The sequence below is a fragment of the Hoplias malabaricus genome, chromosome 1 (genome assembly GCF_029633855.1).
Source record: "Hoplias malabaricus isolate fHopMal1 chromosome 1, fHopMal1.hap1, whole genome shotgun sequence".
Taxonomy (NCBI): Eukaryota; Metazoa; Chordata; class Actinopteri; order Characiformes; family Erythrinidae; genus Hoplias; species Hoplias malabaricus.
The window spans coordinates 28,350,446-28,375,034 of record NC_089800.1 but is presented as its reverse complement, the minus strand read 5'-3'; the positions used below and the strand labels follow the sequence as shown (position 1 = coordinate 28,375,034).

At 39.5% G+C, this 24,589-nt stretch overlaps 1 protein-coding gene across 1 annotated transcript in view; it reads left to right on the top strand.

Annotated features, from left to right (window-relative positions):
• Nucleotides 1–22,299, top strand: part of nphs1 (NPHS1 adhesion molecule, nephrin) — a 140,362-nt gene extending 118,063 nt beyond the window's left edge. Inside the window, exons 21-34 of the mRNA XM_066682248.1 lie at nucleotides 3,727–3,848; nucleotides 5,664–5,826; nucleotides 7,699–7,855; nucleotides 8,011–8,162; nucleotides 10,143–10,254; nucleotides 10,611–10,792; nucleotides 14,498–14,551; nucleotides 16,052–16,165; nucleotides 17,385–17,430; nucleotides 17,675–17,804; nucleotides 18,951–19,038; nucleotides 20,530–20,681; nucleotides 20,808–20,928; nucleotides 21,781–22,299. Coding sequence (XP_066538345.1) covers nucleotides 3,727–3,848; nucleotides 5,664–5,826; nucleotides 7,699–7,855; nucleotides 8,011–8,162; nucleotides 10,143–10,254; nucleotides 10,611–10,792; nucleotides 14,498–14,551; nucleotides 16,052–16,165; nucleotides 17,385–17,430; nucleotides 17,675–17,804; nucleotides 18,951–19,038; nucleotides 20,530–20,681; nucleotides 20,808–20,924 — 1,589 coding nt within the window. The 3' untranslated portion in view covers nucleotides 20,925–20,928; nucleotides 21,781–22,299. The remainder of the gene's footprint in view (nucleotides 1–3,726; nucleotides 3,849–5,663; nucleotides 5,827–7,698; nucleotides 7,856–8,010; nucleotides 8,163–10,142; nucleotides 10,255–10,610; nucleotides 10,793–14,497; nucleotides 14,552–16,051; nucleotides 16,166–17,384; nucleotides 17,431–17,674; nucleotides 17,805–18,950; nucleotides 19,039–20,529; nucleotides 20,682–20,807; nucleotides 20,929–21,780) is intronic.
• Nucleotides 22,300–24,589: the final 2,290 nt, after the last annotated feature.

The following is a 24,589-nucleotide window of genomic DNA, read 5'->3' as shown; positions in this document are numbered from 1 at the left end:
CTCCAAAAATGAGTACATATACAATGATACAGTGCAAAAACATGGAGGGTAGGTGAATTGGCTTCTCTAATAACTGTCCTGGTTTGTGAGTGAATGTGTGTGTGCCCAGATAAGGATTGGAGCTCTGTCCTGGGTGAAATCCTAGTGCTTGATGCAGTCCTCTGGGTGGACGGTCGTTCCTGGTCGAGAGTATGCTGTGCGCGTTTGGCTGCTGCTTCTCACCACTGTGTGTGTGTGGATTGAGTGTTCTGAGCATTCTGAGCAGTGTGGATTGTAAAGCGTCCTTGGGTATCTAGAAAGGCGCTATATAAGTGTAACGAACGATAGATAGATAGATAGATAGATAGATAGATAGATAGATAGATAGATAGATAGATAGAAAGAATCCATGCAAACTCTCTGTTAAGATAAACATACTACCTAGTGTTCTTGTAAGGCTGATTTCTTACACTGGGTATTTTTGAGAAATTTGTATACATTTGATGAGCAAGAAATATATTTCATACATCCACGTATCCTAGGAATTGCATTTTCAAATTCACATTTAGACCAGACTGCTTTTTAAAACTGAAACTGTTAATAAAACGTTTAGAACAGGGGTCATAAATAGGCAGACAGCAGTCCAGGTGCGGATGTCAATCCAGACCTGGACCTGTACCTGATAAACTATTAAGAGCTGTTTAATTTTTAACAGAGTGTTTGTTTCAAATGGTGTGGCTCTTCTAGTCAGGTTTAGCACTCCAGGAAACGTCTAATCACGTGTGTCTTAATTTCACACGTGAGACTACTCAGTCAATCAGATCTGTGCATTATGATGAGAGCTGTGACTCGAATGTGTGACACACACAGGGCAGGGGGTAGAGGGGGCGCGCGCGCGCCTCTCCTCGCAACATGACTACGCAGGAGGAGGGTGCTCTGCACTGCTCTGCGCTGCCTTGCACACAGATTTTAGCGGCAGAGCGGTGGGAGAGGAAAAAGGCTTGAGTATCGCTCTTTTTCCACGAGTATTGATCAATACCAATAGCAGCGTTGGTATCTATATTATTGATATTTGAATTGATCCGCCCATCTCTACCATACACCGCTGTCCTGGGGCCGGTTAAAATAGCCAAAGGGATGTGATAAAAGCTCTTTTGGGACACTTTGGAATGACAGTGATCCTCCTACAAACTCCAGAAATTTTAAAAAGAAGGGGACGATTACCGGTTGAAATTCTCATAATGCTGGACATGGATTCTGTTTATGGATAAATTCCTGTCCTTCAGCATAAAGAGCCAATCAGCTTGCTGTTAATGTACAAAACCCTGGCCTTCAGCAATAAGAGCCAATCAGATTGCAGGTTATGGAAAAAATGTAAAAATCTAACTACAAATGTCATTAGGGACTTTAAATAAAATATGTGTATTTTAGAATAATTGTTTTATTTGTAAATTTTACTTTTACTCAGGTTGTGGGGTCTCACTTCCATTCTCAGCTAGTCTTGGGCTGGTCTTACACTCAAAATAGATTTTGCTTTGCCTTAATTACAACATTACACTTGAAATATTACACAGTACATTGTATTTACTTACCATTTCCATTTGTATAGATGCACTATGGCCATAAATTAGTTTACACACATTCATTCAACATTTCCTCTGCAATAAAAGGTATTTATTTGAACATTGCTGTGAGGATGTGGTGGTATTTAACTAGGGGTACATTAGTGAGGTCAGGTACTAATGTTGGATAATTAGTTTTGATTCATAAGCACCACTCCAGCTCATCTCGTAGTACAAGAAGAAGCTAATTCCATTCTGAAAAGAGACCCACTGCTGCACAGCCCAATCCTAGTCATATTCAATCTCCCTCTCATTGGGCATAGTGACCTTCAGCTTAAGCGTAGATGCTCTAGAACCTGCGCTATGTACAGAAAGCTTATTTTAATTACTTACAAGTGAGAAATTTTGTAAACCTGAATGCTTTAGATTCCTTCCTGTCAAAGGTTTGAATACGAATACAACCAATGTGCTATTACATTAGCATTTCCTGTGTGAACTGTGTGAAAAGTTTAGAATTGGTGGGAAAACTCATCTCCAAATGTAAAGTAAAGTTTGGGATGCAACTCAGTGGAAGCAAAAGATCAGTTATGTGCATGGACGGCAGCACACGGCAATAGACTGTGGTGAAGGAGCTGTCCTTGGAAGTGACACAGAAATAAAAGAGCAGGCAGTAAGTGACTCCAGAGCTGAATGATCCTCCTGCAAACTTCATTACTTTAACACTGTGGTGCTCCGCTGTAGACTGCAACACAATAAAAGCAGGGCAAGACTAATACATATAGCTTAAATAAATGTATTCAGCATCAGTATGCTATTCAAAGATGTGATTTGTAAACTGTACTGAGCTAGACAAGGATCAACAAAACATATATGAAAGAAACCAGCTTTGTGAAAGTTGTGAAAGAGTCATGCGAGTCATCATTCAGAGTACCAACAAAATCCACATTGAGTGGAAACATCACTAGGAAATACAGCACCTGTCAAGGTGGACATAACTGTCACTAAATGAATGCAAAAAAAAATGTAAATGATGCATTTTAAATGGCCGGGCACAAAGGCCACAAATGTTGCAACTGGGACTGTGGATCCTGCACACTCCTAGGTTGCAGAAACTGGCATCCCAGCTGGTAACATAAATGCTTGATTAGTGATAAATCTGGTAACTGAGGCTGAGGGAGTGTTGTAATCTGGTGGAGACATTCCTGGGAAACCCTTTCTGTGGGTGGACAAATATTATTCTGCTGAAAAATTTCAGTTGGAAGCCCTTCCATGAGAATGTCCTGTACATATCACTGAGCTGTTAGTGTTTTTCGTATCACTACTAGGGAGGGTAGAATGTCATTTGCAATGGCTTCAAAGGTTATCACACCAGCAAGGGGCAGTGTGTCACTCTACAGCAAAGGCAGGATTGACGTTATCACCATATGACCTCCACATTCAAAACCAAACCGTTGTCAGATCCCAAATAGAACATGGACAGATGATATGGTTCCAGTCCGTAGAAGTCCAGGTCTCTTTCACGACAGCAGTTCTCACAACACTCCCTAACAGATCACTCAGAGCGGCCTAGATGGTGGCAGTTCATCAAAACTGCAATCCTGCTCCCCTCAGTCTAATGATGCTCCCCTTTTCAAATTCTGTCAACTGGGAAAAATGTCTTCGAGTGAGCTGTAGATGCATCTAACAGTCAAAGATCTCTCAGTCTTTTCATAGAGCAGTGAGGGAAGCTTTTTTTTTTTTTAAATGTGCTCTTGTGGTAAGACCCCAGTGTCCAATCAAACCACATCTGTAATCATTTACGTATCTGCCTCAGACACAACTGCATGCAGACAATTTATTTAATTTATATCTTCATTAACCCTAAATCTAACCATAGCCCTAGCTCAGATTTTCTTTAATTCCTCAATAGGTACATTTGCTCTTCCAGGGTCCAGTGCTAGGGAGATTCATACCTCTCTTGTCCTCTTCACTGGGTGTGACGACTGTAGTCTTATGACAAGCAGTTTCATAATGTCCTACTTTGTTAGTGATAGGTTTCTATTGAGACTGTGCAATCAGAGTGCTGCAAAGTAACTGAATTCATTTAAAGGGGTAGCTTCCATTGTTTGGACACATAATGTCTATAATGCCGCTACAGCACATCCCTGATATTGAATAAATGCTTGAACCTATCTTTCTTTTCCAGATGCTCCAAGTGTGAAGATGAAGATGGACCCAGTGTTTGTAAATGTTGGCGACACTGCAGATTTGATGTGTGAAGCTGATGCCAATCCCATCGACCATGGCATGTTCTCCTGGAAGTGGAGGGTGGGTGAACTCTATCCTTGTTTTGCTCTTGTATCTTTGTCTCCTGATAATAATATCTCTTTCAAAGGTCCTCTCTAAATTCCTCCTCTTCTATGCTTTCCTTTCATGTTCCCACTTCTCTTCTCATTTCACTTTCTTAGTCCCCACTCTCCCCACCCCCCTATTTTGTCTTCTTCTGACTTCCCTCTCTTCTTCTTTGTCTCCTCTTCTATATGGCAGTCCTTAGCAGCAGGACGTGCTATATTTCACTGCTCTAACTATGCCGCACTCTCACCTCTCTGGCTCAACAACTCCGTCCCAAATGGAGAAGAATAGCTTTCATTAAAGCAGCTTTAGCAAAGGCCACATTTGTCAGTGTTAGCTGAGATTGTGCCATTTCAGAGCTTTTTTTTCCCCTCTCTTGGTTTAGCTGTGAGCAACCACTGACCTTCCCGAGTTTAGTCATAGTTAGTCCATCTTCAATGTTTTCATAAAGTGAAGCGGGTTTATATGTTGAGGTAAACTAGTGTAAAATCAGAGGTCAGCCTTCACTAACGTACTATTTCCAGTCACAACAGCCAGGGAACTTGTTTATCTTTAAGTAAGACTAAATATTAGCTAGCTCACTTGAAAAAGGAAGGGGATCAAAGGAAAACATGAAAATGAAGTTATACAAAATGGCAGAGAAATAGAACTCCACACAACCATGAAAAACCTGGTAGATCAATGACATAAGCAAGAATTCTCTTTGACTTCTGATCTGAACACAGCTGAACACAGAAAAAGTGAATTCTGAGAAGCAGAACCAAAAGAAGAAAATGCAGCCAGCTACTAAGACTGAAGTGTACAGGTGCACACTTTTGTTTTTCCATAGGGGACAGTCTTCTGAAAAAAAAACAGAAATGTACAGTGCCAGTCAAAAGTTTGGACACATATTGATGGAATAGGGCTATTCACTGTATAGAACTGTGTACCCAGCCCTACCTCTGCACAACCCATGTTATGGTCACATTAAGACGGCAGTCCTATAATTTAACTCTTGACGAGGCCACAGCTGTTCACTGAAAACCATTCTCAGTGACAACCTCATGAAGCTGATAGAGAATGCAGAGAGTGCGCAAAGCTGTCATCAGAGCAAAATATGGCTACTTTGAAGAGTCTAAAGTATAGAAGGTATTCTGGTTTGTTTAACACTTTTTATTTAGTACATATGGAATTATGTGTTCCTTCATAGTTTTCCTTCACTTAAAATGTAGAAAATAATATGAAAACAAAGAAAAAACACTGAATGAGAAGATGTCCAAACTTTCGAATGGTACTGTACATTCACAATTATAAAAATTATAATACATTAAGATAGAATTATGTTCCCTAATTAAAGGTATGGAATATGACCCCTTGAGGGTACCAACAATGTGACCTTTATTTTTTACAATGTACATTCATTGTCCATTTTATCAGCTCCCTGTGCATACAGGTGTAAATTGTCCAAGGAGGGACTATGTGGCCCACTTTCTCTGCATAGATTATTAGCCCGAATTCACACTGTTCTTCAATGGTCAGGACCACCACAGAGCAGGTATGATTTGGGTGGTGGCTCATCCTTAGTGCTGTGGTGACAGTTACGGGGTGGTGGTGGTGTCTGTTCATGGTCTCTTACACCGTCTATAATTGTAGACCTACAAATATCTTCTGTATGGTGCAGTGGAGCTGAGAGAATGGACAGTGAGGAAGAAATTCCATTCTATTCCATATTGCTTAGATTTGATGTTTTAAACTCATTTACATACTAACTGCACAGATGAAGTACAGAGGCACTGGGACTTTCTCTTGTAGGGTGATGGGGAGGTGGAGGAGTTGGGTGAAGAGAGTCAGCATGGTGCAAGCGGACTTTTGACTCTGTATGAAGTGACCCGTTCACGAGCAGGACCTTATCAGTGCACTGTGGATAATGGCATAGCGCCCCCTGCCCATGTGGTGGGACAACTCATCGTCCGTTGTGAGTTTTATGCTTTTGAAACACTTTAAAGCTTGCAACAGATTTCAAACTCCATGTATGTTTTTTCTTTACTGACAATGTTAGCCATATTCTTACATTAGTATACAGTTATTTTCATAATTCTGCTTCAGTCTGATATTATTTTCTACCCACCATTTCAGGATTACATTTATTTGATGCAGGTTATAGCACAGTTGACACTGTTTGACTTTTGTGAGTCTGAAACTATTTTCTGCTGCATATTCATAAATTTATAATGTGCAGTGAAAAGCAGACAGAGAACATTTCCTGTTTCTTGCATTAACACAGCATTATCAGCCCACTTTGTTAAGTTAACGGCCAGCTAACTTTTGTTTCTCAAGCTCTGGCTGCATCCCGAATCTTGCCCTACTCCTTACATAGTTCTGTTCTGTTCTGAGTTATAAGTCTTGGCTTATTCACTCAAAAAGTGCTGTATGTCCAGTGTGGAGTTGTTAAACACATCAGTGATTTAATATTTGGGTAGTGCACTACTAAGGGAGTGGGGAGTCAGCTAAAACGAGTAGAATCTGGCCATGAAAGAGTTGCAATGAGAAGCTGTTACAAGATTGTGATTATCAGCCTTAGGGTCATGATGTTTTTCAGAATCCCTCTTTTCAGCTTAGACAAGTACGTCTGAGTGGACATGATCTAATTTTCAGCCTGCGTCACATTGAGTACCTGAGTGGTTATATTTGACCCATATGTTGTCAATCATTCTGCTGTGGTCCCCACTCTCTCAGCGAAATGGTAAAAGAAGACAGAAAAGACAATACCAAACATTATTATTTTTTTTTATATTATTTTATTTGTTTTCTAAATTTTGGGTGAAAAATACCCAAAACACATTTTGGGATACAATAACACTGAGTAAATATTTATTTTTCTCAGTGCAAAAACTTATTTGATATCCTCATATTTGATATTTATTTTTTAGAAGATAAAGAATAATTAGATCTATTTTTCAAATCCAGAAAAAAATAGAGCAATTTATTTTAAATTCAGAAGTTTTTTAAAGACATTTTACTTATACACAAGTGTCACTATGCACTATAAATATGTTTAAATGGTTAATGACCTGTGTATAATTATAAAACAAGTACAATATTTATTCCTTTATTATAAATGCATCATAAAGGTTTAAAATGTCATCACGGAGTGATTCAAATAAAGTGATTGACCATTTGCATTATTATTTATTATAAATAAAAATGAGGAATTACCTTACACTCAGTTATGGTATTCTAAACATTTCAAATGTGTTTAAAATCCTTAATATATCTTACAAATGACATATAATTGTGCAAAGGACATTGTCCATTTAAAAGGCATTATAATGAATAGTTACACTTGTATAACTGTTTATAAGTTATAAAATAGTCAGTTACAGCTTATTAAAAGAGGAATTATTTGAGTTTATAAGTAAGCTTACAGTGCATTATTACCAAATTACTAAGAGTTATAACTACACTTATAAAGGCATATAAATGCATGCTTCAAAGAAAGTGTTGCTCTTTTTATTTTTTTTTTTTTTTTTTCTGGGAATGTTTCCAATACATTCTGTGACATTGCTGTCACATTAGAATCTGATCAGAATTTGTTGGATGCTGGATTATTATCAATGATTTACATATTGGATGGATCTCCATCACTGCAGAGAAAAGAGTTCACTGCTCCCTAGCCCTGTGCTGGTTGGGTATAATACCCCTTAAGCTAGTATTGGGCAAGATGACCTTAGGTCAGATCTACCCCTGTTGCTTCATGCAGGTGCATGTGAAGGAAAAGAGAGTGGCTCTGCATTAAAGGCGTTCACACAGTGCAACTTCCCCATGTCTCTTGGTCTCTGTGTTGCAGTTGCACCAGTGTTACACAAGGGGGCGCAGTGGAGGAAAGTGGCCAGTCGAGGGGACGGTAGCACCGATGTGGATGTTCTGTGTCAGGCAGAAGGAGTTCCACGGGTCTCCTTCACCTGGGCCAAGAACGGTGTTCCGCTGGACTTTGGCAACCCCAGGTGTCCACTCATACACACACCATAGTGTCCTGTTCATAGGCTTTAAATGGCACACTGACCCACCCAGTCAGCACTGTCTAAAAATAATAAGGTATAAGGTATATGGCTTTTTTTTCCCCTACATTAATATAGCCATGTGTGTATGTGGTGTGCAGGTATATGGAGCGAACGGTCAGGGAGGGAGTGGTCCACACCAGTACACTGACCGTGGTTAATGTGAGCGCAGCCTTGGACTATGCCATCTTCACCTGCACTGCCCACAACAACCAGGGAGAGGACAGCCTGGACATACAACTACTCAGCACCAGTATTTATACACACACACGCGCGCACACACACACACACACATACACACACACTTAGTGCCTGAGAGAGAGGTCTGAACACACATCTACTCGAAACCAGCTTACCTACCACACACACACACATACACACACAGAGTTGTATACGTAGAAATGTACTCTCCATTTTTTTTCTATGAACAGCAGCAAAATAGGGCCATGCGATTAAGGCATTGTTTTTATGTCATTGTGGGGACATTTTGTGAAGTTTACAAAAACTCTCTCACTCCTGTGTTTGCAGACATACACTCTCAACAATTAAAGTATTGTTTTTATATCATTGTGGGGACACTGTGTTAGGTTTCACAAAAAGTGAAATACAAACAAACACACACAGGCACAGTGAGATAGGATAGTGTGTGTGTGTGTGTGTGTGTGGGAGGGAGTGTGGATGTAGAGAGTGTGTAAGTTGGAGATTTCCTCAGCCAAAAAGTCATTGTGACATTAATTATTCAGGTAAAAGTAATCAACCTCCGCTCTGTTTAATACGCCTTGGTTTAATCTCCAATTTAGAGCTCAGAAAGGTTATACACTCTCTGACACTCTCTCTCTCTCTCTCTCTCTCTCTCTCTCTCTCTCTCTCACACACACACACACACACACACACCTCCTCCAATCCGTCTCTAACCTCTCTCTCCACACTCTTTCCTTAGTCCTTTTCCTGTCCATTATTTGCTCTGTCCTACTTCTCTCTCTCTCTCTCTCTCTCTCTCTCTCTCTCTCTCTCTCTCTCTCTCTCTCTCTTTCACACAAACACACACCCTCACTCTCTTGTATTTTTCATTCTTTTTTGTTTCCTTCCCTGCCATATTTGCAATAGTTTGCTGTATTAATTTCCTTTTTTCGCTTTTGAATATCACTCTATTCTCTTCCTCCCCTCCTTTTATTCTCTCATCTGCTATTTTTATAATGAGCTTTCTTTCAGCTGCTTCATCCCTCCATCCCTCCTCACCACACATCCAACCCCCAACATCTTTCTTCAGGCAAGTTCTCTGGACTCGGACGGAGACGTTTAATGTTTACCATAAAAAGCATGAAATACAATCCAATATTCGCTGTGTCCCCCTCCTCTATTTTTACTGCCGTGAATATTCATAATTAATCTGACGCAGCGATGATAAATCTTATATGCTTCTTATCATCAGAAGGCTGAGGGGAGGAAGAAAATAGCCCCGATTTTGTTCCGTCTTTTTCTCTCGCTGGCTTTTGTGAATTTTAAGGGGCAGAGAAAGAAAAACTGACCCTTCTGCCCCTCCGTCCCGAGAGTGAGAACGAATAATTGCTATTTACTCAAGCAAGTGAAAAGAATTAGGACATATTTTCATCTCTCTTTTGCTCCGTTCCTCACTCCTTCGCTCCTCTCAGCTTCTCACTACAACATCTAACACCCCTTCATTCAACAGAAATAAGCTGTTCATGTATGTTCATGAATTCAGTTGCCATTATTACGTCCTACTTACAGGGATCATGTATTTTATCATCTGAATTAGGGCTACACGTTCACAAACACAATAAAACTATTTTAATAGTACAGTTTTTATTTGAGTTATTTGTTTGAGGAATGAGTAGGTCCCCAACATTAGTGTCCTATTATGACATCATAAAGAAGTGCATCAAGAAGTGCAACTACAACTTAATCACAGACTCACTCACTCACATTATGTAGGGATAAGCGCTTCCACAAGGGGGTGCTATTAGTACTTGTGACTTTCAGTGCTTTCTAAAAGGGCACTTTACAGCAAATACACACACCAACACACTCCCACTGTGTCAGTGTCACTGCAGGGCTGTGAATCGTCCAGCAATCAAATCTTAACTGCTCTGTCCTTATTTTAGTCTATTCTATGTAATTGTAGAGTGCCAAAGTGTATGGACAATGAGGACAATCAGTGAGAAACACTTTTACATCATTGTAACTATCAGCCCACCCACTGTCTCTGTCCCAGGTTACCCAGACCCTCCCTCAGACCTGAAGGTGCTCAGTATCTCGTCCACGTCTGTCACTCTTGAGTGGATGCCAGGCTTCGATGGAGGTCTGACCCAGAACTTCCGTGTCAGGTCAGTCACATAGACATTGAGAAACATGTCAAAGCCACACTACAGCTCTCACTTTTAGAACAGTTGATACGTACTTCAAGTGTTTCCCTTTAGGACCATGGTGACAGGTAATCACAGGAGCCAGAGCCGCAGACACCCTGGGGGGACCTGCTCCATGAAGCATAAACTGAGTCATTTGTAGACAACGTAGGATCATGGTCCTACCTCATAGATTTGCCATTTCTAGAATCCTGTAAATTACCTGAAATATTGTTTAATGGTAAAGCTGTCTCACTGCTCCTCAAAAGACCTCATTTAGTATGTACGTCTTTATCCAAGAAATTCGTGTCTATAATTATCTTGTGCCCAATGGACAGGTATCGGTGGGTGGGGTCTGCCAGTCATCTCTATGTAGACGTCTACCCTCCAAGAGCCACAGTCTACAAAGTCACTGGACTTCTCCATTCCACTACATACAACTTCTCGGTCAACGCCATTAACTCCATAGGGGAAAGTAGCTACGCCGACAATGGGGCAGTACTGACCATCACCACCATGGGTCAGTATGGAGCCCTTAAGATTTTTTTCTTGTTTGCGATTAATGAGCTCAGCACAGTCCAGAGATTTCTGACAGATCAGCTGTGCGCTCCTTTCTTAATTATTGATTAGTTTATTGACTGCTATCTGACCACTTTAAAAGACACTTTATTATCCTGTGATATCCACCTTAATGGTGTACATTTACAGACTGCATTCCATCTGTCCATAAAGTCACTGTAGTCTGGATATTTTTGGGTTTTGTGTAGAATGCAAAAAGACAAAAAAAAAGATGTGGAAGCACATGGATGTTTCCAATAAAGTGGTCAGTGATACAAAGTGGGTACCAGTGCATTCACAAAAGGGGTGGTGATGGTGAGGGGTTTCTAATAAAGTGGCCAGTAGATATAAGTAAAAGGTGTTTGTGTGTGTTTGGGGGGGGGTTGTTCTAATAAAGTGGTCAGTGATTGAAAGTACAATGTGTGTATGGATAGAGAGGGGTGTTTCTGCTAAAGTGGCCAGTGAGTGGATATTCAAGGGGGCTATATCTAAAGTGGATAGTGGGTGAAAATAGGTGTGTGTGTGTGTATATATTGGGGGTGGTGTTTCTAATAAAGTGGCCAGTGTGTTGATTTAGAAGGAGGGTGTTTATAATAAAGGGGGCAGTAAGTGTGTGTTTGTGTGGAGTGTGTGTGTGTGTGTGTGGAGTGTGTGTGTGTGTGGGGGGGGGGGGCAGTGTTTGAAAGTAGAAGGGTGTGGGGGTGTTTCTAATAAATTGGCCTGTGCGTGTATCTTCATGTAAACAGAATGCATATTGCTTTGTTAAGTCTCTGAAAGCAGGACAGAAGACAGGTTGCATGTGCTGAGTGTAAGATCTCTGCCGTAGTGCTTTTGCTGCCGAAGCAATCACTGTGTGACCGATCATCCAACGGAGTGGGTGCAGTGTGAGCATATTGTTGTGGAAAGAAAAAAACACAAGCCTTGTTGGAATAACTGCTGCAGAAGCAGTGCCTGGAGCATGTAATTCTCACCCTGCAAAATAAACTGCCAGAGATTTCAGTCCCATGCCATGAAAATGAGATATTCATGACCAGTTTTATAGCGTAGCACTTGTAGAAGTTAACTGCAGTCTTAAAGGGGTCATATCCACTTGCCTTTTAATATTTTCCTTTCCTCTGAGGTCTGCGTATGACATTTAGTATGTGCTTTTATGTACCGTTAGCTTTTACGTGACCATTGTCTGGCTTATTCTTTAGTATTGAATAGACTGTTTCTGATACTGTCCCTTTAAGACGTATACACCAGCAGTGATGGTATTGGTGCACTTTTTATTTCTGCAATCACAGTTCATCTGTTCCTCTGCATACTCAATTAGCTCATTTTTTAAACATTCTGTCCACTCACTGTCCAGTCTGTTAGACACACCTACCCCACTGGTCCACCCTGTAGATGTAAAGTCAGAGAGAGTAGCTCATCTGTTGTTGCACAGTCCTCTAGTCCTTTGTCAGTGGACACAGGAGGCTGCCATCATGACGCTGTTGACTGGATATTCTTGGTTGCTGGACTATTTTCAGCAGTGACACTGAGGGCTTTAAAAACTACAGTCGCAGCTGCTGTGTCTGATCCACTCATAATCATATCAGTGTTATTGCAGCACTGAAAATGATACATCAACCAAATCATACCTGCTCTGGGAAACCAGGGTGAAATGGGGGCTAACAAAGTATGCAGAGCATAAAATGTACCACTTTCTGTACATTTTGTTTGAGCTACACTGATGTAAGACCAGCAGTAACCGGCACTAGATTCTGAAAGGTGAGATCTATATTAAGAAACCTGTGCTTAGGAAGCCCTTTAGAAACCCTTTTAAAAATTCTGATGACAGGAAGTTTTAGAGGCGACAGACAGCAAGTCCATTAGCTGAAAGTTTTGTTTCTGAAGCTTAATGCAGTTAAAGCAAAATCAGCAGAAGGAGAGCGATATTACAGAGTTATTACTCTGCGTCTGCTGCTAGCTGCAATTAAGAGTTGGGGGGTTAAGCCTGGTTTTCCTCAGAAAGCAGACGGCAGGCAGAACTCGGCTGATTGTACACGAGCGGGAAAACAACACGCTCAGATTGCAGTAATCATGTAGTGATATGTCTGATCTGTCCCGTCGAAACCACATCGTTAGTGCCTCCGCCCACTCCAATCTCCACTTCACACTCACTTCTGCACTTCACCAGCGCCGAGCTAAATCATGATGTGTTACTTTGCTTATTAAATGACAACAAAAGCAGAAAAGTTCATGCCTGAATGTTGAAGTTCCAGCATCCTCCCAGAACCCTGGACTAGTCTCACACTCAGAAACTGGTGGGAAGGTTGACACTGTCTTTTTTCTTTCAACAATAGAAATACTAGTGCAGACTGTATTATAGGCTCCAGTTAAAGTTTACAGTAATCCCTCGCTACTTTGCGGTTCATCTTTCGTGGATTTGCTACTTCGCAGGTGTTTTCAAGGGGGCTTTTTTATTATTTACATGTATTAGACTAGGCCTGTAGGTGACAAAATATATCATTTACAAGTATTTCTTACGTACAGTACATGTATTGTTCATGCCCACATCCGAGTGAAATTTACTTACGCTAAATCACAGCTTAGGAATTACTCTATTAAAGAAAGTGGTATGATATCACATGTAGTTCCAGCTGAAAAACATTATAGAATGACTGTTTAATGCAAAGGGTGGGTTGTTAACAGTAACAGGGAGGGTTTTAAAAGTCCAAATACTCATTAAATACATTAAAAAAATATCTTTCCTCTACTTTTTAGTAGAGGAAATTAGTTTTTTGCCGGTAGTCTTAGAACGCATCCCCTGCAAAAAACGAGGGATAACTGTAATTGTGTAATCATATGAAGTCTTTAAAAACTTGTTTCTGTTTATCCAAATTATGAATGTACTTCCAAGAAATAAAGAAAAAACATTCCATGTCTTATATATTCAAATTTACAATTAACTCTCAAAAGCCCACCCCTGAATTTAATGGGTTCTTTAGGTTTATGACATAAGAAATTCTGGCTGGCTGAGACCATCTTTGGGAAGCTGCAGTTTCAAAGTGGAAAATAGTCAACCATTGCTCTGCCCATTTATTTCAGACATTATACGTCTAAATCACACAACACTCCAATGTTAACAAGGCTAAACACTTGAGTTATGAGGAATTTTACAGCTAAGTCAATGCTAGTCTGTCTTTGCTATGTAATGTAATTCACGCTGTGATTTCTCCACATTGTTTTTGCTCTAATAAAGCAGTACATTTGTTTACTGTCTGAAATGTCCTAAATACTTTGTACCAGGGCAGTATAATGAGGGAGGATGTGCATCATATCTGAATCAAAGGTTTGTTTAAAATATTACCTGCTGAGGTTTTTTCCAATGAATACATTTTTGGAGGCAATGTAGATGTGTCCTTCACACTTTAAAACAATTCTTATACAAGGGTTCTTTATTAAAGGTAAATGTTCTATGCTGTAGTGCTGATTTCTCTAGTCACTATTATTATGCTATTACTTGAGTCATTAAAAATGACCACCCAAACATGGAATTCTGTCTTAGGATGGTAATAAATAAAAATAATGAAAAGCCCCTGGGCTCTGTAAGCTCTTCGGGATCGTCAGGTCTGTCAGGATGTGTGGATGTAAAGTGTAATATGTATATGCTGATACTGATATTCCTCTCCCCTCCCAGGTCCTGAGATCGTTTCCACAGAGCATGGGCCAAAAGTGCCGGACGCCACAGAAGGTGCTGTGCTTGCGTTTCTGCTCACTCGCAGATGGCTTTCCGCTGCTGCTATTCATCAAGCTCTGAGCTCCTCTGTCATTCCACAGTCCAGATCAATATCTCTGCTCATAAGGCTAATTTGCCAGGCCTTTTCTCATGCAGCGTAATATAGCTAGCCACCACAATGCAGCAGGGACGTGATGTCAACCCTGATGTAATCGCGTGCAATCCAGAAGGATGGCCCGAGCCAAGCTTTAGAAGCTTTGTTAGGTAGTGGCCACTGATGGACTTCATTTACATTTTGCCATCACCAAAATAATATAAATAAATAAAAAAATAAATAAATAAACATAGTGTTGCTTTGAATTCTCTTAACTTAGTTCTACACAAAAGAAATCATGAAATCAAGACCAGCAGAGTAAATGACAGTAATGGCTTTCATATCATAGCCTTCATTGACTGAGAACCAATGGTCTTTTTTTCTCTCAGTGAGTTGATGCATGTACAGTGTCCATCTTTCTTAAAAATCAAGATATGGACATCTCCACCATAGATAACTGTATAATAAAGCATCATTCCTGAGGGTAAAGCACCATTCATGATTTATCGTTTAACCCTAGAAACAGTGTTTAGTTCCACTTTAATTTATTGGCGGTATAAATGTGTAATTATAATTATATGTTACACCTGTAACAACAGAGTAATTTTGGTGATATGTCCATGGTTACAATTCAATTGCAAATATGGATGTATGTATATAATTGTGTCGTGTTATATATATATATATATATATATATATATATATTTATATATATATATATATATATATATATATATATATATATATATATTTACAGTTACAGATAATTAATGAATGAATGAATGAATAATTATACGATTTAATTGTTACCACATGATATAATCAATATAATTACACAGTAACAATCAATAAAATGTCATCTAATTAGACATGTAAAAACAAAAGGGTTTACATGTATGCATTTACATAAACTAAAAAACTAATTCATCTGTAACAGTAGATAAATACCCAATTATTACACTGTTGTTACATCTGTTGTTAAAGAGTAACTACACAGTTATTACACACACATTGGTTAGGGTTTTTTTTTTCTTCTTTCAGTGGCAATATGTAAATTTGGAGTAGTTATCAGCATATGGTGGCAGGAATTTTTCTAAGCAGTGTTTGGTCAAGGCCTTCATTTCATATTATGGTATTTATGTTAATAAAATTTCCTTGATACATATTCCATACGGTAGGTTGTGCATGTCTGGTTTTGACCCATTTTCGCTGGCATTATCTATCACTCATAAGTGACAGATTCAGTTGAAGCTGTCTGCGCTGGAGCGCGGCTCAAAAGAAAGCTGTACTTTGATGTCACACTTTGATGCTCGCTGACACGCAGTAGAAATGAATGCAAATGCACTTGTCCTGAATCGAGCAGGGTGTCTGTAGAGCACACTCCTCTCCTCACTCTTCCTTAATGTCTGTTCTTCCCTCAGTCTCCTACCTCCCCGTCTACGCCATAGTGCTCCTGATTGGTGGACTACTACTGCTGCTCAATGCCCTCGGCTTCTTCCTATTCGTCTGGAGGAAAAAGGGACGGGGTCTTAAAAGTGAGGAGTTAATTTTGTGTCAGTGATTCATGACCGGACACGCTCTCTTTCATTTTCTTTCTCTCTCTTTTTCTTAATCTCTCTCTTTTTTTAACCCCATCTCTCTCTCTCTCTCTCTCTCTCTCTCTCTCTTTCTCTTCTAATGGTCTTTCTCTCACATTCCTAATCCCTCCTGCTCCCACTCTCCCTCTTTTCTGTTTATTCCTATAGGCCTGTATGAGAAAGTGGGCGGGGTCTAATAGGTGAGGATCTGATTGGGTGTCACATTTCCTCCACTTTGCTGTTAGACAGCGTGTCCTGGACTTACAGCAGCGACAGTGTTTCGCTCAAAGAGAACAGCCCGCCTGAATCCTAATACGACTGTCACTATCTCATCTCTCTCTCTCTCTCTCTCTCTCTCTCTCTCTCTCATCATCCACTCTCCCCTTCCCTGTATCGTCTCATCCTCTTCTCCTCACCCATGTTGCCACCTCTTCTCTTTCAGCAGCTGCCATTTCCACTCTGTCTTTTTTTTCCTGCCCTTATCTCAACCCTTTACATTTTCCCTCCCTCCTTTCCTCCTTCCTACCATCTTCCTTTCCCCATCTATCTGCTTTTCTCTCCTTCCATCACTCTGTCTCTAAACTCTCCCCCTACTCCCTACCCTCAAACTGTCACTTGTCTTCCCCCCTCATTGTCACTTTCTCTTCAACTTCCCTTCATTTTTATTTTATTTCCTTTTTTTCTGTTTTCTTCTTTTACATATTTTTTATTTATCTTTTTCTTTTTTTTTCTTGTGCTCTCTCTCTCTCTCTCTCTCTCTCCCGTTTGACTGAATGTGTGTTTTTCTCAGATTGTGCTGAGGCTGATATAATGTGATTTGAGGCACTGAGTAATTGATAACCGAAATAGACAGGAACACCACACACACTCAGGCTGCACTCGTTTATTTTTCAGTATCCCCCTCTCCTGTGTGGTGCACTCATTCTGTATATCTCTCTTACCCTTCTTGCCTACTTAGGCATCCCTGTCTCTTAATCTCCTCATCCTTACCTCTGTCTCTTGCCCTCTTTTCTTCTCTCACTTTCTTTCGCTGTGTTTCTCATCCTGTATTCTCTCTCTCTCTCTCTCTCTCTCTCTCTCATTTTCTTGTTAATTCGTTCTTTCTTTCTTCACTGTATTTGTTTCTTTTCCATTAATTTATTTCTCCCCCCTCTCTCTCTCTCTCTCTCTCTCTCAGAGAATGCAGGCAGGGTGTTGGAGGGAAAGAAGAGCGAGAGCGAGGGGTGAGTCACGTTAATCTCTCGCTTTGACTCAGCTCTCACTGGATCCTCACATAAAAGTTTCAGAAAGCTGCACACATACACACACACACACACAGCACTGAGAGGCTCATACCAGCTTTTTTAACCACAATGCACACAGTGTAGCATCAGTCAGAAATGATCAGAGACTAAACACCACACTGTTGTGTCCTGTGCATTAAACTGATAAGCAGTTTTCTGTTTTCTGCTGTCTGAGTGAGTTCAGGTCGTCAGTGAGCAGCTCCAGCCGCTACACAAGCAGAGAAAAGATCAACATTTCAGCTCAGAAAACTCTCCTCATCGACACCAGCTCAGAGCCGGACAGCAGTGGCAGCATCTATGAGACCTATGGAGGGGTGAGAGAATGAAGGAAAGCCAAATAAATAAGAAAGGAGAGAGAGAGAAAATGAAGAAAAAGAGAAGAAAAATTACCTATTACCTACCTAATTACCTAACAATTTTCATGAGATAAGATAAACATCCAGAAAGATCTCATCATTTTGACATTGTGGTTTAACGAGTTTTCATCTTGGTCCTCCAGCACTCTCACTTATTTGTAATTTACATTTCAGTGGAAAATTATTACTGGCTTAAATCTGAAACTCACACTTGAGGCTAATTTTTAATGATAACTGCAGTGTATTTAATTCAGTGGAAAGTAATGACTGGGTTGTTTCTCAGTCTCACTTCTCTTTGCAATGTGGACATTTTGGTTATATCATGGTTAATAAAAGACAAGAGCAGACAGAGCAAGAAAGCAGCAGCAAACAACACTTGTTTGTCTTCTAGAGAATTTGGAAAAAACAGGGTTAGAATTAAGATGAAAGAAGCCAATGCTTCTAATGCAACTAAACCTAGCACAAAAAGTAAGGAAATTTGTGTTTGGTTAATTATTTCTGTGGGATGAGCAGTAGAGCTGACTATGTGTGTTGCATGTGCCCTGCTGGTTGGGTTGGCCCTGCTATAGTGGTCAGCAGGTGTATGCTCCAAAAAGCAGCATGCCACGTTGAACTGATCTAGACAGGGCCCATGTGATATAATCTACCAAACACAAAATTCCTTACTTCCTAAGTTAAGTTTATTATAAATAAGTGAGTGTTGAGCAGGGTCAGTGAGATGGAACATGTAAGCATACAGACACTTCTGAAACACTTCCTCTGTATTTTTTACATCATTTGAAAATGTGAAATGCAATTCTTAATGTGTCACAGTGTCTTGTAAATGGTTAAAAAAAGAAATGCTTCTAATTGTAGCACAATAATCATATTATGTTAATATGACTGAGCAGGAAATATCAGCAAATGTCAAGGTAACAAACTCCTCCCATAACAAACAGTAATTTTTAAAATGCAGCCTATACAGATTGATACACTTAAAACATTCTGTTTATTTTGCCATCCCTCATTAGACAGGTTTCCCCTGTTGTTTCACTATAACTACCTCACTGTTTGCAAATGAGAGTCTCCCAGGATTCTGCCTTTGTTTTCCTACTCCTGCAGCAGGAGAGCTATCACTACTACTACCCCACTGAGGCCTACAGGCAAGCTCTGTACCCCCATCCTGAGGGTCCCGAGGGTGCTGAGGAAAATGGTGAGAAATCACACACACACACACACACGCACACACACACACACAGAGGCTGCTGAGCCAGGAACTCTTTTCTGAAAGATTTATTTCTCTAGCGTCAGGGTGGTGAAGACCAGAAAATATTTATGAATTAGGCGCTATACGCTTACAGCCAGCATTTGCTTATAGACATTTCATCAAGCCCAGAAACGACAAGTCAGCTTTAACCCTTCAACATCTAGAATTATTGCTAATATCTATTAATCATATTCATGCTGACTGTTCGTTCAGGATGATTTCAAACACAACCAATTAACCAAATAAATGAGGGCAAAAGAGGGAGAAGATTCCAGCACAGAGTGTAAGGGCAAAGTATTCTAGAACAGTGTGGATTGGCAATACGTTGTAGAAGAGCATACTACTAATAACACTCTAGAAATATGTGTAAGTTGCAATGGTTGAGTCAGCTCTAATATATGAATGTGCAGAATAATGTATAACAGTTTAAATGACGGAGTACATTTTAGAATAGTGTGAACTGACAATGTTCTGGGAAAAGTGTGAATGGATAGAACATATTAGAAAAATTTGAATGCTCTAGAATGGTGTGAATTAACAAAATATTCTAGAATGTAAAGGATAAGATCATTCTCGATGACTGTGTTTAGACAAAATTAGAACCACATGCATTCATTCATACATTGTCACAGTATTGTGTAGGAAAGGTGGATGTATATGCACAGATATCAATGTTTTATTAAACAAGAGATTAACAAAGTAACAGATGATGTCATAATAGGGCTATAAAGTAACATCAACCTGAACATTAACATGACCAAAAACCCACAAATGACCTACAACCACAACTGAGTCACATGAGGGGAAATGGGGTGTGGCTAGTACAAACACCATGGTGAATCACACAAGAGGAAGGGGCATGGCTAGGGAGACATGAACATGAACAAATAAAACAAAGAAGAAACCTGACAAGGCAATGGAACAGGAGCAAGACACAACAGGAGGGACCAATCGTGACACATACATTCATTCATTGTGTGTAACTGCACATTCAGTTTATGGACCACAGCCTATACCTGAAATCACTGGGCGAAAGAACACACCCTACTATTTGAGAACTTTCTAGAACTGCATTAAGGGACAGAATGTTCTAGATCCATGTGAATTGTAGAGAGCATTCTAGAGGTATCTTCAGTGTGAATGTTTGACTTTGTTCTTGAACAGTGTGAATGAACAGAGCATTCTAGAAATGGAAAAAGTAGAATAGGTGAATAGGGGAGAGTTCTAGAACAGGCATTGTGTCGATTCCTTCTCATACTATTTCAAAGTTATTAAATCTTCAATTTAAACATGATTAGATGAGCATTCATGATGTTTTATCAGTGTATTATCAGTACTTTCTATACTTCATGCATATTTTAATCCTATAAATACAATGTCTTATTGCCTTAGTGCCTCCGCAGTAATGAGCAGTCTGTAATCATTTCGCTCTCGCAGGTACTAGGCATGGGTTGAATCCTCTGACTCATGACTATGAAGAGGTCAGAGACTGGAGGCCCTATGAAGACCTCCTAACTTCCACTCTACCGCCTCTCCAGGGCTTTGGTCTTGACCGACAAGGCAGGACACCACTGCCCACTTACCATGAGGTGAACATTCAACATCAATCCAAAATACAGAGCAGTGTCAGTCTCACTGCCAAAACCAACATCTTAGTCAGTAAATTGATTTTAGATCTAAGCAGTATTGTTTGAATTGTGGATGTCTCTCAGCAGGATGGACTGAGGGGACCTGCAGGTCTGGATCTGGCAAACACAAGTTACAATTCTGTGGCCTACAGACGCAGAAAAGATTCAGATTTGCCCTTTGAACTGAGAGGGGAACTTGTTTAAACAGGTTTAATCTCTAAATGGTTATTCTGATTGGTCTGTCATGCAGTTTTCAGCCTATGTATATTTAAAAATATTGTCGCATTTTTAATAAAGCAAAATGCTTGTGCTGGTAATCACAAGATGATTAATGTTCAATACTTCATTGAGATGAAAGGAATACAGATAGCACGTGGATGAAAGGATTAATTAATTTTAATGCAATCAAAACCTTCCATAAGACCTGTATGTCTACATCGCTGTTTAAGTTACCGTACTTGTGAACGATGCTTTAATACAATGTTATAAATGTAAAAAGCACACATTACTGTAGCTTAAGGTCAGTTATGTTAATGCAATGTCAAAAATGTCACCTTGAAATTACTGGCATGAGCTGAATATATATGTATACAAGTAAAACTTTATTAATAGTTCATTTATTACTTATATATGTGTTATAAACCACTTATATAAAGTAAACAGTCTTCAAATAATACATTAATGTAAAGCTGGTATAGAATATAGTTGTTGAATAATAGAGGGTTTACTGGTTATTGTCTTAAATGAAAAGTTATGCTTTATGCCATATGTTCATAATACATACTTAATTTCAATAAATCTACTCTTAAAAACAATGGCAAACTGCATAAACTCCAAAAGTTTAAGACTATATGCACTTACAAACATCTGCACAAGGGGGCTCTATATGTTTACCTGCTTTCTCACCTCCCTCTGTTGACAAAGGGTTGAGCAGAAGAGGATTCCCTTTTATTAATGAATGTTATTTTATTATCATTTTATTTAATTTTATTATTATACTTTTTTTGTTGTTCTTGTTTTTTTCATTTTTTTTCTTTGTTTTGTTTTGTTTTGTCCCCAGGGTTTGGATATATCGCCTTCTCCCTAGTGATCACAAACAAACTGTACTGGTTTGTGATCATGCCTTGGTATGGTTTACAGTCTTAATGTTGATTATCTGAGGAATTCTGACCATAGTGTAGGGAAATTCTGTGATGTTAGCACCATCTCTCAGATCTTAGTTCTTGGATGTAAACAATGCAGATGTTACTGACTCTTTTTACATTACCTCTTTTTATGCGCCCATTTTCAAAGCTAAGTATATTTGGGAAATTCTTTCTCAGTGTTCTGTTCTTTAAAGCACAGCTCTGTTCAGTGACTCCAAAACAGAAGGCGTTTTGTTACATGTATGTCTAGCCAAAATATACCTTGGCAGACCAGCAGAGAAGCCGGCTGGCAGTCTACCTGTGTCTGGAGCATGAGTTTACTGGCATCTGCCAGCAGCACTGCTCTGCCAAACACCAGCAGTACACCAGCCACCTGTCTGTGCTACAGACTGGGTGTTTGTCATTGATAATTGAAAGGTATAGTGAGTCAAGAAAAACACTCATTTGTAAATTCAGTGTATTTATGGTTGATTTTTAAAAAAAGAAACATTAAGGTCACAAGATATTTGCTGTTGACTTGTACGTTTTTTTAAATAGATTTCACTTATTTAAACACTTAATTAATGTAACTATGTAAACAATAAAAATGTTAAAAGTGCTGGCTTTTTGAGATTCATTAGAGATGTAATGATAAATGTTAATAAAGTCAGTTTTTTTATGTTTGTTGGTATTTATTTTTTTGGTGTTTTTATGGGTTTGTTAGGGTGTTTTGTGTGTGTAGGTTGTTTGTTGGGTCTATTAATGTTTATTGCATGTTTGTTGATGTTTATGGGTATTTGGGGGTATTTGTTGGATGGTGTTTGTTTTTATTTATTTATTATATTTATTGTGATATTTGTATATATTTGTTGGGGGTTTTTGTTGGATATATTTTGTTCTTTGTTATATGTTTGTTGGACATTTATTGGTGTTTATTTTGGGGTGTTTATTGTGTTTTTATTTAATATCTGTGAGTATTTGTTGGGATTTTTATTGACATTTATTGAATGTGTATTGGTACCCTTTGGGTTGATGTGCTGTCACCTTGATAAATATTGGAGGTGGGCTAAGCTAACCTGAAGTCAAATGGTGGAGACCATGCTGCAAGACACAAAACTGCAAGGAATAAGAAACCATGAGGATGAACCCACACTCTCCTTAAACATGCCCCACCCCCACGGATCATCTCATAATTGTGACAGGAAACAGACGTTCAGCGGAAGCTGCCTTGAAGCCATCTGGTCTGAGAGGGGATCAGCCCCTCCCCATCACACTCCACCCCCTTACTCTACTCACTCTAGTCCACACACATCTCCTTTTGACTCTTCTCCCTTCAGTCATTTGCCCTTTCCAGTCATTCTCCAGTTCAAATCACTGCCACAGGCGGAGCAGTTAGAGATGAGATGCCCTGGGAAAACAAGTCAAGAGCTCAGCCTTTCGCTTTATGTCTTACACTTCCGCCCCTCCGAAACCCAGCCCATCATGCCTCATACACTCATCCCCTCTATGACACAGGGCTTTTGGCCAGGGGTGATGCCTGCTAAAAGCCTGCTGTTTATCACTAATTGACTGTGGCATTGTGCTTCTCCTTATTGGAGCAGCATCTGGGCCTTAATCCTGTTTTCTTAAGGATTATGACTTGCTGCACATTTTGGAGAGATACCAGTGGCGATTAGTTCTGAGCTCTGAGAGGTGCATTGTTCACATATATATATATATATTTTTTTTTTTTTTTTTTTTTTTTTCCCATGTAAGCGCCTTTTTCCATCTCCTTGCCCTCGTTCCTTTTGCAGGTAGTTCTCCTCAGTCACGACCAGGTTCAAAAAACACATTAGTCAGGGACGCAAACAAGTATCATCCCATTAATTTAGCACATTGATGAAAATAGAAATAAATGGCACTAATTACTCTAAGCAGCAAGGTAGCAATTAACGAGAAGAGGAACACAACAGAGTGATAGAAGAGGAAGGTATTAAAAGAAATGACTTCGATACTCTGTTTCTCGAGCCTGATTTTTGGCCTACTGGAACATAATGAGCTCGTTTGATCTTACAGAACCTTATGGTCCAGCATTAGTGCCTTCCACAGTATTTACAGTGGTGCATAAATAAATAAATTATATAGTACCTGTCAAAAGTTTGGACACATCATCTCATTAGTCATTGGTGGAATAGGGCTATTCACTGTATAGAACTGCACCGCATGTAAATTATGTCCTGTTCTAGTTAGCACACTAATCCTTAAATAGTGCACTTTAAAGATTATAGAAATAACACTGCTATACCACTACATTGTGGACTACAAATTGAAGAAGATATTTTTGATTCAGCCCTAGTGGTATGCTGGTGTAATTATAGAGTGATGCAAACACACCAATGGAGAAGTATTAGAATTAGAATCAGAATTACAATTAATTTTATTGGCCACTGTGCTTGGAATTTGTTCTCCACATTTAAACCAATCCATGCAGTGAAATGCACATTTAGTGTGTGAGCGCACATGCCTGGTGGGCAGCCCTAGCCAAAATGCCTGGGGGACAAGTTGGGGATTAGGTGCCTTGCTCAAGGGCTCTGGGGATTAAACCTTCCGGTTACAAGCCCAGTTCCCTAACCACCAGGCCACGGCTGCCTTGCAATGTTAAAGTTCACAGCATAAGGCTACAATGTAGATTCTGTACTGAGTCAGTGCAGAAGAATAAATTGGCCTTTAGTGTTGTAGTTTAATATATAATTTAATTCTTATAAT